The sequence below is a fragment of the Fistularia commersonii genome, chromosome 25, assembly GCF_037954325.1.
Source record: "Fistularia commersonii isolate RoL2024-O1a breed Wild chromosome 25, RoL_Fcom_v1.0, whole genome shotgun sequence".
NCBI classification, from domain to species: Eukaryota; Metazoa; Chordata; class Actinopteri; order Syngnathiformes; family Fistulariidae; genus Fistularia; species Fistularia commersonii.
In genome coordinates this window covers 9784808-9798862 of record NC_141308.1, presented here as the reverse complement: position 1 = coordinate 9798862, position 14055 = coordinate 9784808, and the positions used below count along the sequence as shown (strand labels likewise).

Sequence of the window (14055 nt, the reverse complement as noted above, 5' to 3'; positions counted from 1 at the left end):
ATCTTCTGAGTAAATGGTGGGGATTTCACCTGCTACTACACTAGGGTTTCTATTTTTTTTTTACTTATTTTATGAATGGACAGTTTACATGGGCATGAAGCAATATTAAAGCAATTATTCATTCATTCATTCATTCATTATCTATACTGCTTATCCTGCACTCAGGGTTGCTGAAGCCTATCCCAGCTGTTATCGGGCAATAGGTGGGGTTCAGACGGTCCATCACAGGGCGAGAGACATACAACCATTTACTGTTTCATTCACACCCCAACTATGGGTCTCCAATGAACTAACTGCATATTTTTGGAGGAAACCCACATAGAGGTCAGAATCGTTTTCATTTATCGTCTTGAGGTCTTTAATTTTATTTATTACATTGAAATCTAAGATCGCCCGAATCAAATTAGTGCATTTAGGAGTGCAGGTTAATCCAAAGATTGTCTCGCCAGGTATTTATTACCAGGTGGGCTCATTTACCTGCAGATATCCTACATAGCTTTGCGAGAAATAGGGGACAGGGGGGTTACTACTCTGGGCCATAAGGGTCACTTGGCGCACCATTTCACTTGATGAAATGCCGCCAGCGGATTCCTGGATTCTTACATTTTTGTCCTCCAGCCTAAACTTCACGCCATGCCCGAGTAATAAACTGGGGTTACGGTAAATCACGAGGCAGTTTTAATGGTAAAACCATCACTCATGGAGGAAGTAGACGGGACTGCCGGTAACAAAAAAGGAGACACATAAAAAGACAGTGTCCAGTCGGGGACATACCCACTGGTGAGGCATAATAACAGATTTCTCTACAGGCAAATGAGAAATATGTGGATTTTTCCACTGTGTGGAAGTTGTTTGTCTTTTTTTTTCTACTGCACCCTGCTAAGAGGAAGAACGTGGCTCCGCGTACACCCCTCAGACCCCATGGCTATTTCACTCCCTGACACGCTCCTTGTCCCCTCCCACACGGTGACACTTCACTGTATAAATATCCCTCTGTCAGCATTGCCGGGATTCAGAAACTGACCTGCGGTGACCAGAAGACACTCAGGGGGGAAAGGAAGAAACAGAGAATAAGAAAAGCAGAGAAGACAGATTCATTCTTCTCCCTTATCACCATAGAAGAATACCATCTAGAATGTGGCTCCAGTTGCTCCTGCTGTGTCTGTCCCTCACTAGGGCCATCCAAAGTCAGATCGAAGACCGAGCTTCTCTGCGCCGCTCTGATGACAACGCCGGACGTTGCCACTATACTTTCACCGTGGCCAGTCCGGTGGAGTCTAGCTGCTCCGGGGCCTCTGCGAAACCAGAAATGGACGGGGTGATGTCCCGACTCACCCTGCTGGAGGCTCTGGTCAGCCGCTTGATAGCGGGAGCGGACAACGTCCCCAGGAGTGAGGTCGGGGCTGGGGAGGAGGGCCTCCAGGAAGCCTACTCCCAGGTGACGGCCGAAAGGAATCAGCTGCAGCAGGACAAGGGCCGTCTGAGCCGACAGCTCCAGGAGCTCCAGATGAGGATGGCAGAGCTGAGCCAGGAGGCGGAGACCCTGCGGCAGAAACCCTGCCAGCAGACAAACGCCTCGGCGCGGGCTCAACATGAAAAAAGCCACAGACCTGCAAATGGTATGTACATCTCTGTCCTGGAAGACAGGATTCCTCACAAGACTGGTGCGCCATGATGAATGCCATCCTGGATGACTTGAGACTTTGAAAAGTGTCCAGGGGCAACAGGTCAGGTTGAGTAATGGGATTGGAATTCACCCCATGGAGTCTTCTTCTATGGCTTTGCATGTTCATCTGTTTATGTGTGCACGATCATCCTCAGGACAGCAATAGCAGAGTTACGGGGGAGCCTGATGGGCACAGAGACTTTAGATTTGGCTGATTTATGTTCGGCTTGCATCGACGTGTCCCACCTAGTGAGGCATGTGGAAGTTGACCGGCGCCAGAAATGACAGTCTCCTAATTGACCATAAAAATAAATCAACACTGTTATAAAACAGACCACAAAAAGAACATTTCAATTCTCTCCGAGGCAGAATTTCTTGCACAGCTGTTGTTATACACATTATTTAGATTAAGAAACTAAGTTTGCATCATCAGAAATGTCAAACAAATCCATATCCTTTACAACTGCCATCATTTTTAAGTGTTTCTCCTGTTTCTTTATTCCTGACAGACCGAGGCTATGATTTCAGTAACGGTGCATACCAGGAGATGAAGGCTGAGGTGACAGAGGTCCCGGCGTCCCACCTCATTCCTGGGGGAGGTCATAGTTTCACTGGTAAAGTTTCCTTGCTGTTATGCAACAGGAAAGCCACTGTAAATGTAGGATTCTGTAATAATGTCTTATTTCGGCTCTTTTGACATTTTTAAGGAAAATATTTCTATTTGTGGATATTGTAAGTGGACAAATTGAATTGTTTTGTCCGACAAAATATCAATAGTTTTATCGTTGTGCACTTATATAATTGCTCTTTGCATCTGACAGAGAACAATTGAAATGTTGTAGAGAATTACCAAGTGTCTGAAGTTAAAAAAAGCTACCCAACCTTTGTATGTTTTAAACTTGTAAGTGAATTACTGACTTTTTAACAGTCAAAATAGTCAAAAAACATACCTGTGAACAATGAAAAAAAAATAAACCAAGTATTATAATATTTTTTTCAATTCCAACATCATGTTTTTTTTTTCATCAATACATATTTTGTTTGGTTTTAGAAACCAATTTAATTTCGACCAAATCAGTGTGACATGCTTACGCTTGAGCTTTTTCTCCAGGTTGTGGCGAGCTGGTGTCAGTTGGCGAGCCGATGTTACACAGGAAGGCCGATGGAATCACAGGGAAGTACGGCGTGTGGATGCAGGATCCCGAACCCCAAGGATCTATTTACACCAACAAGACTGTCTGGCGCATCGACACGGTGGGCAAAGACGTGCGCCAGTTGTTTGCATATGAAGACATGAAACAGTTCTCTCGCGGCTTCCCCATGAAGATCCTGCTCCTCCCCGAGCCCGTAGAGAGCACAGGGGCCACGGTATACCGGGGGTCGCTGTACTACCAGCGCAAACGCAGCCGCACTCTGATCCGCTACGACCTGGCGTCCGAGTCCCTGGCGTCACGGCGGGACCTGCCTCACGCCGGCTTCCACGGCCAGTTCCCATATTCCTGGGGGGGATACACAGACATTGACCTGGCGGTGGACGAGCGTGGCCTGTGGGCCATCTACAGCACTAATAAGGCGAAGGGTGCTATTGTGATCGCCAAGCTTAACCCAGAGACTCTGGAGGTGAAGCAAAGCTGGGAGACCAACATCAGGAAGAACACGGTAGCCAATGCGTTCATGGTGTGCGGAAAGCTTTACACAGTGGCCAGTTACACGGCGCCCAACACCACCATCAATCATGTGTTTGACACGGCCAGCGGCGTGGGTGCTGCTACCTCTGTGCCCTTCAAGAATAAGTACCGTTACAACAGCATGGTGGACTACAACCACGACCACAGGAAGCTCTACGCTTGGGACAACTTCCACATGGTCACTTATGACATCAGAATAGGCAGGGCGAGTGTAAGCAGCAGCTAAAGATGAGTATCAAAAGGCTGCTGGCCAGGAGACAGCTGTTTGAGGACTACACTTCCGTTTTTTTTTTTTTTTAAGATTTCACTCCTGTTCAGACATTGAGTTGCCAAAAAAATTGGTACCGTGGCTTCGTGCTGGTTTAGGCCAAAACATAACTGAGTAGATCTGATGTTAAGAATTGCTGAGCAGCACATACCAATATGTAACATAACTCGTCACAACACCGATCCCCCGGACAGTGATCCTGAAATTGCCGTCTCTGGGTCTGCAGAAACCTAATATAGAGGATGACGTCAGGAGAGAAGGAATGCTGTTACTGAACTGTTGGAACCAAAGTGACTCAGCGTCCCCTGGGCGGCAAACTGAGGACTTCTGGTTCTTCATCTCTTACTTGTGCCACAGTAAAGCCACCCTGGCCCATTTGTCTTTTCATCACCAGAATCTATTTTTCTATCACTATTGTAAATAAGAAGTATTTCGCTTGGAATATTTGTAAAGCATGTAATGCCATGTTCAATATTTTGAGCTGTCTTGTCACTTATAATAAATGTTGGAATTCTCAATTAAAATGTATATACGGTCACACTCTTTGAGTCATATTTCATTTTCCTCTGAATAGAACATTTAGTTATGTAGGTGCTTGTGTAAAGAGATTGGAATCACATTAAGTAGATTCCCTTGAACATTTATTACTATCAAAGATGAAGAAATAAATAATAATCCAAGAGAATACCTCTTGTATAATATCAGATGATTACGCTCACATATATACTATGTACACAGACCCATGAGCATATATATTTATGAATTATCTGCCCTTGTTGTATTCAGTTAAATTAATACCATGTTGCTCCTTATACTCCTGGGTTTTTAACCTGCCTATTGTTTGTGTGTGACTAAGAGGTACGTGCATCTCCATAAGTTCACTCATCCAGATGAGATTGAACGACAACATATGTAACTGGATTATTATGAATACGAAGAGCCAATCCTTGAGATTTTAGTCCTGGTTGTCTCGTGAGACCTTGTTACAGGTGGTGACAACAACTTCCATTCTGAATGTGTGTGAACAGCAAAGCACAACAGAAGGAGGCTGTTACCACCCTGTGAAGTTGAAGCTGCAGCCTTTCCCCGGCGGCTCTTCATCTAACTGCTCAAAACAGCTGCTCCCCCCTGTGTCCAACTCCAACAGACTGATCTGGTGTTAAAATTAAAAAAATGCTAAAAATGTTTCCAACATGTTACTGCCTTCAGTAGCGTGTGCATGTGCACATGCACTGCATTCATACACATACAGACACACAAACATTTCAACATTAAAGGGCTTTGTTTCCCCCATGCATTCCATCGTTCTGCAACATTTTTTTCCTCATTTTATTGCAAACTAAAAAAAGGGTGAAAAGAATAAAAGAAAAAAAAAGGTAAAAACACCAATAGGAATAGGGAAGAAAGGAGGAAGTGTCAGCGGTGAATTAAATTTTGATTTCAACCCATCTTTGTCTTTGACCTACTTACCTCAGTTACCACTCAGTACCTCTTCTCTGATTCTTATCTTGCAAGTGACTTTCCATTTCTTCCATTCAACGGCTTTCACATCAGGCTTCTTCTTTTTAAATATTTCCAAATGGGCTATTTCAATTATTATTTGGAAATTTAACCTCCCTCCTTCTTGAGTCCTGATCCATGCCACCTAAAAGAATACTGAGCAGTTGTAACAGTATATTTCCGAGTAAAACAATTTGGCTAAAAGTAAAAGATGTGTGCATCTTCTTGCTTGCGTTTCTATTTGTCTGGTAATATCTTTAACAATAATGTATCCAGTTGTGATGGTAACTTTGAATCACTTAGTTTATAACATAGTCTTTTGCAGCCAATATTTGATCAACGCTGTCAAAATACTCAGTGTGTAATTAGACGAAGACGCAACAATCTCAACATATTTCAGTCACATGCTGCCCTCTGTAGGTAGCTTTCTGCATCCCCATTTTGCAGGTTCCAGTCATAGATTGTGAGACAAAGCTTCTGAAAACATCATAGATTCAACCCCACCAGGGTGAACAGTTTATTTCTGTAAATAAATACAACTGTATGTCAAAAATGTAGCCCACAGGGCAACTTTAAGAGGAGGAGGGGTGGGATCTAATGAAAGTCAGGAGGTACAACAGCAGCAGCTGATGGAAATGTGTGTGCATGTGAGAGAGAGAAAGAGAGAGAGACACACACACACACTTGAGCATTTGTCTAGTCTTCAGACAAATGCTACTAAACCCACATTGGACTGTGACAGCTCAATACAAAACCACATATCTATGTCACCGCAGCCTGAACTGAATGTCTCGTTACGAAAGTTGTTTGCCAGTTCAGGTTTTAAAATTTAAGCCACAAACTCTGTCAGTGCGTTTTGTTTTGTTAAAACAATTAAAAATTAAGTTCATGCATTAACTTGTGCAAATAAGCTACATGTATATCTGGCTATGAGACAATCCTAGTGGATTTCTTAAAAAAAAATGTTTTTTTAAAAATCAAAGCTTCACCAACAGATACAGGTAAGAATGTAGAAATATACAAAATATTCAACTAAGTTATTACATAGTGAACCTTTTTCAAACAGCCGAGGATTTTCAAATTACACGCTCATGCTACAAATATTCCCAACACACGCTCCCACTAATGTTTCCAGTCTAACATCCACAGCCGCCCGTTGCTGAGTATTCCATGCAGCCTCATGAGCAGTAGGTCCTGCAGGCCGTCCCACGTCACCCACAGCTTCTCCACCAGGTTGTACTGGCAGTAACCCATCGCCAACCCAAAGCCCACGTCTGTTACATAGTGCCGGGCGAGCAGCAGCCGGGACAGACTCACCAAACCGGCCCATCCCAAAACCAGCACCCGCATGGAGTTTGTTTCCACCAGCTGGGTGAGGAGGAAGCGAGCGCACATGGCAGCCCTTGTGGCGTGGCCGGATGGGAAGGAGTAGCGCTCCACGAAGAACGTGGAGAGGATGTCCGTGCGATTCTGGCCAGGCCTTCGACGTCTGACCAGAGTCTTCACAACTCGAACGAGCAAGAGATCCAAGAGAAGAGCTGCAAGAAGCAAAACATATTTTTTTATTTCTAATCACAACAGGTGTTGTTGAAAAATTATTTGTTTTGCAAACAACAACAAGGCAGAAAAGAGTGGTTGAAGATATCAAGGCAACCTTCAACTTGACATTTTAATGCTGATGCCCATCCATGCATTCATTATGACTCCATTTTACTTTTGTACTGATTAATAATGATAATAATAATCATATTTGATTTAGGGTGCCTTTTTTACTTCTTCACATATACATATTACATACAGTCATATTAACATTAAACAGAAACATTAAAAATAACAAAAACAATGAATGTGGCAAATATAGAAATTAAAAAAAATAAATAAATAACAGAGTCATTGGAATAGGCTGCTTTAAATAAATGTGTTTTGAGTTATGATTGGGAATGGGGCAATTAATCGATGTTTCTGATCAAACACTTAACTATGCTTTTTTACATTGTCAATACATATCTATGGCCAAGGCTATCAATAATGTGTGACAGGGGTGTCTTTTCTGCAGAAAACAAACAAATCTCACAAATTAAGCATTTTCATTCACAGTGGAATGGTTGCGCTTTAATTGTTACAACACTGGAACACTCATTTTTCATGAGGGTTTGAGTACAACTATCTTTTTACTTTACTTCAGGTAACAGTTCAGCATTGTGCTTTATAAGATCATTATATGCATTGTGTGTGATATAATCCTTGAAGTAAATAGAGCAATAAAGCTGTGAGGCTCAAAGTGAGCTTTTAAAATATTTTTTTACAAGGAACTATACATTTAGTATCTCCTCTCTCACACCATCAAAGGAAAAGTGTCTCTTGAGGGCCAATTTGAACAGCAGCTGGCCTCTTTCACAGCAATGCCAAGTAAAGCCAAATAATATTTATACATCACAAAGACCCCCTCAAGGGGCTTTACAATATGAGCAAATACTTTCTATTCTTAGACACTCAGTTTGGGTGCGGAAAAAATTCCCCCCACCCTGCATAAGCACGGTGTGTTGTTGGCTCTAAGCTTGTCGCCCTGGAGGAGGTGGCCGCGGACAGAATGCCGGCAAAACTGCTGTCAACTATGGACAATGCCTCTCACCCCCCACCCTGAGACACTGGACAACCACAAGAGCATCCGACGCCTAAAGCCCCCTCAGCCGAAAGGAACAAGACAGGAGCTGCCTGGCTGGTGCCGTCAGACTCCAACACATCTGCCACTTCCACACCTGTGGTCACTGAACTGGAGCACCTGAATTAACATACATCCACCAGTCTGGTCCACTGCACTTCTGTGTTCTCTACCACAGTTTTTCATATTATATTTATATTCTCTTATTGTTTTTTGTATTTATGGTTATATTTTTCTTTTTGTGTGTGTGTGTGTGTATGTTTAAAATGTTCCTACCTTATTGTTTACTGATATACGTAGCTGGTTTGACGATTTACTTTCCCCCTGGGGAATAATTAAGTAATAAAGTCCTTCAGGAACATTGATTCCTTCCCTCACTTCATACCAAAACTCAAAACACATCTTATTTTTATTGTTTCTTTCAAACTTTTTCGCTTTGTATAGATGTTTGCAGAGTGTCTAAGATGCCTTAAATGAAATATGTATTATTAAAGTCATCTGTCTGTCTGTCTGTCAATCTATCTGTCTATCCCAAGTCTATAAATGGGAGCACATTGGGCACTTGTTATAAGGAGCTCAAGCTAATGTTTGATTCACTAATGTTTTTTTTTGTTTTGCTTTCTTTCCAAAATTATATTGCTCCATCGTGTTTAGCACAACAGGGTGATGATGCCCACCACTGCCAAGTGCCAAGAATAGATCTGGCATTTCACCAGGGCCCTGATCTCCGAGCTGACCCTATATAATCTATAAGCAAAGCATCACTCCAATCACGTGGCTGTCAACTAAAAAGTACCGGCTAAAAGGAGAAACATTTTCCACTGCAGCGATGGCTATTTCCGGTCAGAGGCAGGGAGGCCGATTATGAGACGATTACTTTCTTGTACGCAGCGTTGTCTTGTTTATGGCACCGAATAATATCCGGCGGTTGTATATTGGAAGTGGCGCGGTTTTGTGCGTAATGACGCACCGACCTTTACCAGCATTCAGTGCGCGGTATGTCTGACCTATCCACGCACGTTCAAGTTCACAGCGCATCCCTTTTCTTAATTTAATATTTGTAAAGTGCTTTGTGTTGCAAGGTTTAACCAAACTCTGGAATTTCACCAGCATTCAAACAGTGCGTGGTATTTCTGACCTGTCCGTGCACTTTCAAGACCACGACGCACCTTTTTTCGTGAATAAATACTATTTTAAAATGTTTGCGTTGAAAGGTTTCAAACAAATTTTGCACCCTCACCAGCATTCAAACCGTGCATGGCATATCTGACCTGTCCGCGCACGACGCATCTCTTGAGGAACTACTATTTCTTTTTAGTGTTTTGCATTGCAAGGTTTCAAACAAATTCTGATCACTCAGCGGTCGCTCACCAAAAGCCAAATTCAACATGACTTCCTGCTCGGCCACGGTCTCCCCACGGAGCAAAGTGTACAGAGTGCCGACGAGCCACGGGACGGCGTGCCCAGACAACTCCACCAGGCGTACCAGGGGTCGAATGCCGCCCCACGGGGCCCCCTCGCAGGCGCACACCCCGAGCCGCTTGGACAGCCAGAGATCGATCGCCAGCAGAAAGCGGAGCGCGATGGCGCAGCACGGCTGGCTCAGGCTGGCAGAGAGCCCCTCTGGTTGCGCCGCTGCGCAGCAGCTGGAGGTCCGGCGGCGGACGCTGCCCTCAGAGGACGCCCGACCGGTGCATTGACTTCCACGGCAACTATTCCGCCTGGAAACCAGCGAGGACATTTTTTTTTCGTTAGTCCGCCGCTCCTTGCTCTAGATCGTCCCGCAGCGATCAGACGCGATGCATCGTGCGGACTGAGGGAAGGGACCGGAAGCGGCCTGACACGCACTTTAAGCTGGACTTCTGAGATCACATGGTCAGAAAGTTTGCAGCGACATTCTGATGATCATCATGAACGGTGGCCTGAGATAAGAACTGCCCCTTTGTTGTGAAGCGCATTCATCAGGTTCCTACACTTCCTCTTTATGAAACTGCCTGTCAAATGACCAAAATAATTCATGGTGCCACCGCACTGACACAAGAACGCACAAAAATGTTGATATGCACTTCAATGATGGAGAAATGCAGGTACTTCCCCTGTCATATATTGTAGCGATTTGACTGTGGGATGTTTCCCTGTGTTGAAGTGCAAAGGTTAGGGGTGGGCACGGTGGCATTCAGAGGTCTGGTGATGCATCGAAGCAAATCTTGATTACATGCCCCAAAGACTTAAACATGGCCTAATATACCGACAACATTTTTTTACATTTTGGATATGAAAACACATGTAAGCAGTCATCTGTACAAAACACACAGCATCAGAAACATCCCAGTAAGAATTGCATTAAATATCACCCAATAAGCCGAGGAACCGTAGGGATGGAAATGGTGGCACCATTTTCTCAAGACATAAAGGATACACCAAGAAATAAAGTTAAAGGACTAAAGGCCTAACAACTGCTTCTGCATTGCGTTTAGCCTTCAAAAATGTATTTATCATGTGGAATGTTGGGTCTGCACTGCATCATCTGTCTCAAAGTATGCTGTGAAATACTTTGCATAGGACGCCGCTTCCTTGTCGGTGAGGAAGTATCCGCCCGCTTGTCACCACAGACTTTCATCATGTCGCAGCCTCAGCAAAGCAGAAGAAACATATCCACGGTGACGCTAGAAAATGCCTGGGCTGCTGCTCGGAGATCTATTTCCAGATTTTGAGGCAGAGACCACCATGGGCAAAATTAAACTCCACCAATTTCTTGGCGATTCGTAAGTAGGAATACTGGCAATTATTCCATATTGTTTCGTGGATCCATCAGAATACTGAGAATGGCTGTGGACAGCTCTTTATGTCCGACTCATCCAGTTCCTCTTAACAACGGTCTAACGTCTGCTTTCAATTTAAATAAGTTTTTAGTGTCATATGTACAGTCTGAACAATGGAATTCTGAGAACTCTTCAGAAATTCTTTAGAACTAAACCAATTCTCTACCAGTGGTTGTAAATTTGCATCTTGCTTAACGCCCATTCAGGGTGGTATGATTCACAAATGCCACATTTCCAACCCCCTTGACGACCTTTGTGGAACATTTCAGTCAACCTAATATGATCTATAAAAAAAAACATACAAGCAAACTAGTGCTCTCAGGACGTATAATTGCATTTCAGCAGCTTTGCCACCAACTCACTCCCATTCTTCTTTTCATTGCAGATGGGGAATCCTGTTCTCCCACCCCAGAGACTTCACCCCTGTGTGCACCACCGAGCTGGGGCGAGTTGCCAGGCTGAGCGGTGAATTCAGCAAACGTGACGTCAAATTGATAGCCCTGTCCATTGACTCTGTGGAGGACCACCATGGCTGGGTGAAGGTGAGGCACCAGCATCCATTCTATATCTGCAAAAAAAAAAAAAAAAAATCAGCAGAGGAGTCTTCCTTGATGTTGACAGTTTCTATTGTAAATACAGGGGTAATACAGCTAACCGTCTGAAAAAAAAGAAAAATGTGCTATAAAATCTAGGTGCTATTTAAATAGTTTTTGCCCTATGCTTATGATTTAATATAGACGTCTCAGGAGATAACATGGCTTCCTGGAGTTGGCATCACTCACTGAGTTCCCCTTAATGGCAAAAATAGGAAACGCATGCTGGGATTAATGTCTCCCTACTTTTTAGCTGTACATAAAACTGTCCAGAAAAAAAAGAATATACATGAAAATCAAAGAATTATACAAATAATTTCCCAGACAGCTAAATTAATCTAAAAAAAATAGGGTTCCTATTGGGTGGTGATAAACAAGGTAAAAAATGTATTTATTCTTTAATTTAAATTCTAATTAGATAAAAATCTATTAAAAAAAATATTTTGCTAAGGAGAAATTTTGACAATTTTCTTCAGATGTACTCTACAGCATTTTATTATGAAGCCAAAAAAATAGTTCTTCCTCTGGTCTGACTGTTTTGTCTCTCCCCTAACTAGGACATCCTGGCCTACAACGGGGAGGACCGCACATGCTGCTCGCTGCCCTTCCCCGTCATAGCGGACGGTAAACGGGAGCTGGCAGTGGCCCTGGGCATGTTGGACCCTGATGAGAAGGACAAAGATGGCATGCCACTCACTGCCCGCTGTGTGAGTGTCTTCCAAACACACGCATGCAGCAGTCAAATTAATTTACTCTTTAACCTTTCCGTAACCCAGGATTCTACATTACAAGTTCTTAACACTTTATACTCCATCCTGCTTTATTTTGACTTGTTCTCTTCCTAATTAATCCCTTCTTAGGGGACCTGCCAGTGCTAGCAACACTGAATAAGACCAAGCAGACCACAATGCTCAACATGCCTGTCATGTAAAATAGCAACAATATATAACTCCATATTAATGGTTTCAACTTTTTCTCTTTTTTTTTTTTTTTGCTTACTGCTGTTTGATATGCATTTAGCAAAAAATGACAATACTAAGAATTAGAAGGTGATTGAGGATGATAGATTTAATCATGTAACCCAGCAGTTCAATTTGTTGGTGGAACTGAGGTCAGAGCGCAAAATAAAACGGTGTAAAAACCAACCCATTGTCCAAACATTGGGGAATAATTGATATTAGAAGAGAATCATTTTTCTTTAAACACTTATGGGGAGAACAGTAGGAATTTATGAGTCTTATGTTTTCGTATGTAGGTGTTTGTCATCGGCCCTGACAAGACGCTGAAACTGTCGCTGCTCTATCCAGCCACCACAGGACGCAGCTTTGATGAGATCCTCCGTGTCTTGGACTCGCTGCAGCTCACAGCTAGGAAACGAGTGGCTACACCTGCAGACTGGCAGGTACGTCACTCCACTTGAAAATGACCCCAGTTGCCACCAATTATTTCTGCAGCTGACTGCACCAGATGCCGTTTTCCGAACCAGTCTGTGTATTTTATCTCTTATCTCACCAGCGAGGTTTTGATAATAGAACAGATAAACTCTATGTACCTGCCAAATAAAATGGTCACAACTCCCTTGCGGATCTGCCAGCCATCTGGAACAATCTCATCCAATCTGTGTCTGTGTGTGCGTGTCACTGTAGCCCGGGGACTGTGTGATGGTTCCTCCCAGCTTCTCTGAAGAGGAGGCAGCATCCTTGTTCCCAGCTGGCATTTACACCAAAGAACTGCCCTCGGGCAAGAAGTATCTGCGATACACACCCCAACAATAAGCCCAGCATACACAACAGTCGCCTCTGTCACATGCACTCAACATTACCAAGCAGTTCTTCAGTCCAGCTGGTAACATGATACCTAATAACTTCACAAAATATACATTTCATGATGCAATGAATGATTCAGGTTTCTTTAATATGCTTTTAAGTTATCGAACATTCTACCAAGAGATGTAGCAGATGCAGGGGCTGAGATTATTCTTAAATGACCTATTTATCAAATTTGCCTTTGAGGAAATCTTTGTTATTGGTTATCTTTTTGGTTATCTTTTTCGCTGAATGCTCAATAAGAGAAGATTTAAGGACAAAGTGAGAGAGGACAATACAGAGAATAGAGTTAGATGGAGAAGATTGATTTGCAGTGGTAAAAGGAGAAAAAGAAGTTGAATGCTCAATAAAGTTTAAACAGGGTGCTTGTGCTTTCAATACTTATCAAAGGATGAGTGAAATGTCCTTGCCCTGCTTGTCACGACTTCTGGAAAGTACGGACTTCTCCATTCATGTAAGTTCGTTGAGTTTGAAGTTGTCTGTTAACTCAGCTGTGCAGGATTTAGCGCCTCCTCTCCTTGGGTTGACAGCATCACTGTAGAGATTATCCAATTTGATCCTGGAACTTGCTACTTCTCTTTGCAACAAGTAAACAGGAGAATTTATAGAGGGTAAAGACAAACTATATCTAGATAGACAAAACAAAATTCCAATATTTTTATCAAATGAAAGCAACATGTCAATAACAGGGCAAGGGTGAAATGTTATTCACATACATTTATAATATGTGCATAATAATTTTAATGATTTAAAATAAATTTTAAATAACCTGCTAAGAGGTATAATGTGTTGACATGTTTATGTGAAATACAGCATGTATAAAGCAGTCAAGAAAATTATCTAAAATTAGAATCAAAGTATCTTCATGAAATCTGAAATTTGTATTAAACATTACAAACAAAATCGGGTTAGTGGGGTTTCAGAATTGTTTGATTTGAATGTATGTATAAGTGAAATTAAATTACTCGTCATCTCACTCAGTGAAATATATGTGTTGAATGTCTTAATACAAACTCCTGTGCAGGGATCA

At 42.7% G+C, this 14055-nt stretch overlaps 3 protein-coding genes across 3 annotated transcripts; 2 read left to right on the top strand and 1 right to left on the bottom strand.

The window, feature by feature from the left end:
• The first annotated feature begins 1013 nt into the window (after positions 1 to 1013).
• LOC147219209 (myocilin-like) lies at positions 1014 to 4162 on the top strand. The gene is made up of 3 exons (XM_086172983.1): positions 1014 to 1619; positions 2176 to 2280; positions 2778 to 4162. The coding sequence occupies exons 1-3, from the start codon at positions 1136 to 1138 to the stop codon at positions 3578 to 3580; spliced, it is 1392 nt and encodes a 463-aa protein (XP_086029109.1). The 5' UTR covers positions 1014 to 1135; the 3' UTR covers positions 3581 to 4162.
• A 1469-nt stretch (positions 4163 to 5631) lies between these two features.
• On the bottom strand, positions 5632 to 9603 carry LOC147219208 (polyisoprenoid diphosphate/phosphate phosphohydrolase PLPP6-like). Its single transcript, XM_086172900.1, has 2 exons — positions 9156 to 9603; positions 5632 to 6660 (listed from the first exon to the last, which is right to left on the bottom strand). The coding sequence occupies exons 1-2, from the start codon at positions 9523 to 9525 to the stop codon at positions 6245 to 6247; spliced, it is 786 nt and encodes a 261-aa protein (XP_086029026.1). The 5' UTR covers positions 9526 to 9603; the 3' UTR covers positions 5632 to 6244.
• A 794-nt stretch (positions 9604 to 10397) lies between these two features.
• On the top strand, positions 10398 to 14015 carry LOC147219207 (peroxiredoxin-6-like). Its single transcript, XM_086172849.1, has 5 exons — positions 10398 to 10549; positions 10992 to 11148; positions 11757 to 11906; positions 12455 to 12601; positions 12846 to 14015. The coding sequence occupies exons 1-5, from the start codon at positions 10458 to 10460 to the stop codon at positions 12972 to 12974; spliced, it is 675 nt and encodes a 224-aa protein (XP_086028975.1). The 5' UTR covers positions 10398 to 10457; the 3' UTR covers positions 12975 to 14015.
• The last annotated feature ends 40 nt before the right edge of the window (positions 14016 to 14055 follow it).

Bases quoted from the DNA above. Each gene is read 5' to 3' on its own strand.
- LOC147219209 (XM_086172983.1), top strand. From the start codon at position 1,136: ATGTGGCTCCAGTTGCTCCTGCTGTGTCTGTCCCTCACTAGGGCCATC. The intron at 1,620-2,175 runs GTATGTACATCT...TATTCCTGACAG, and splicing joins AAGCCACAGACCTGCAAATG to ACCGAGGCTATGATTTCAGT. The intron at 2,281-2,777 runs GTAAAGTTTCCT...CTTTTTCTCCAG, and splicing joins GGGAGGTCATAGTTTCACTG to GTTGTGGCGAGCTGGTGTCA.
- LOC147219208 (XM_086172900.1), bottom strand. From the start codon at position 9,525: ATGTCCTCGCTGGTTTCCAGGCGGAATAGTTGCCGTGGAAGTCAATGC. The intron at 6,661-9,155 runs GTGAGCGACCGC...TGCTTCTTGCAG, and splicing joins CATGTTGAATTTGGCTTTTG to CTCTTCTCTTGGATCTCTTG.
- LOC147219207 (XM_086172849.1), top strand. From the start codon at position 10,458: ATGCCTGGGCTGCTGCTCGGAGATCTATTTCCAGATTTTGAGGCAGAG. The intron at 11,149-11,756 runs GTGAGGCACCAG...TCCCCTAACTAG, and splicing joins ACCACCATGGCTGGGTGAAG to GACATCCTGGCCTACAACGG. The intron at 12,602-12,845 runs GTACGTCACTCC...GTGTCACTGTAG, and splicing joins CTACACCTGCAGACTGGCAG to CCCGGGGACTGTGTGATGGT.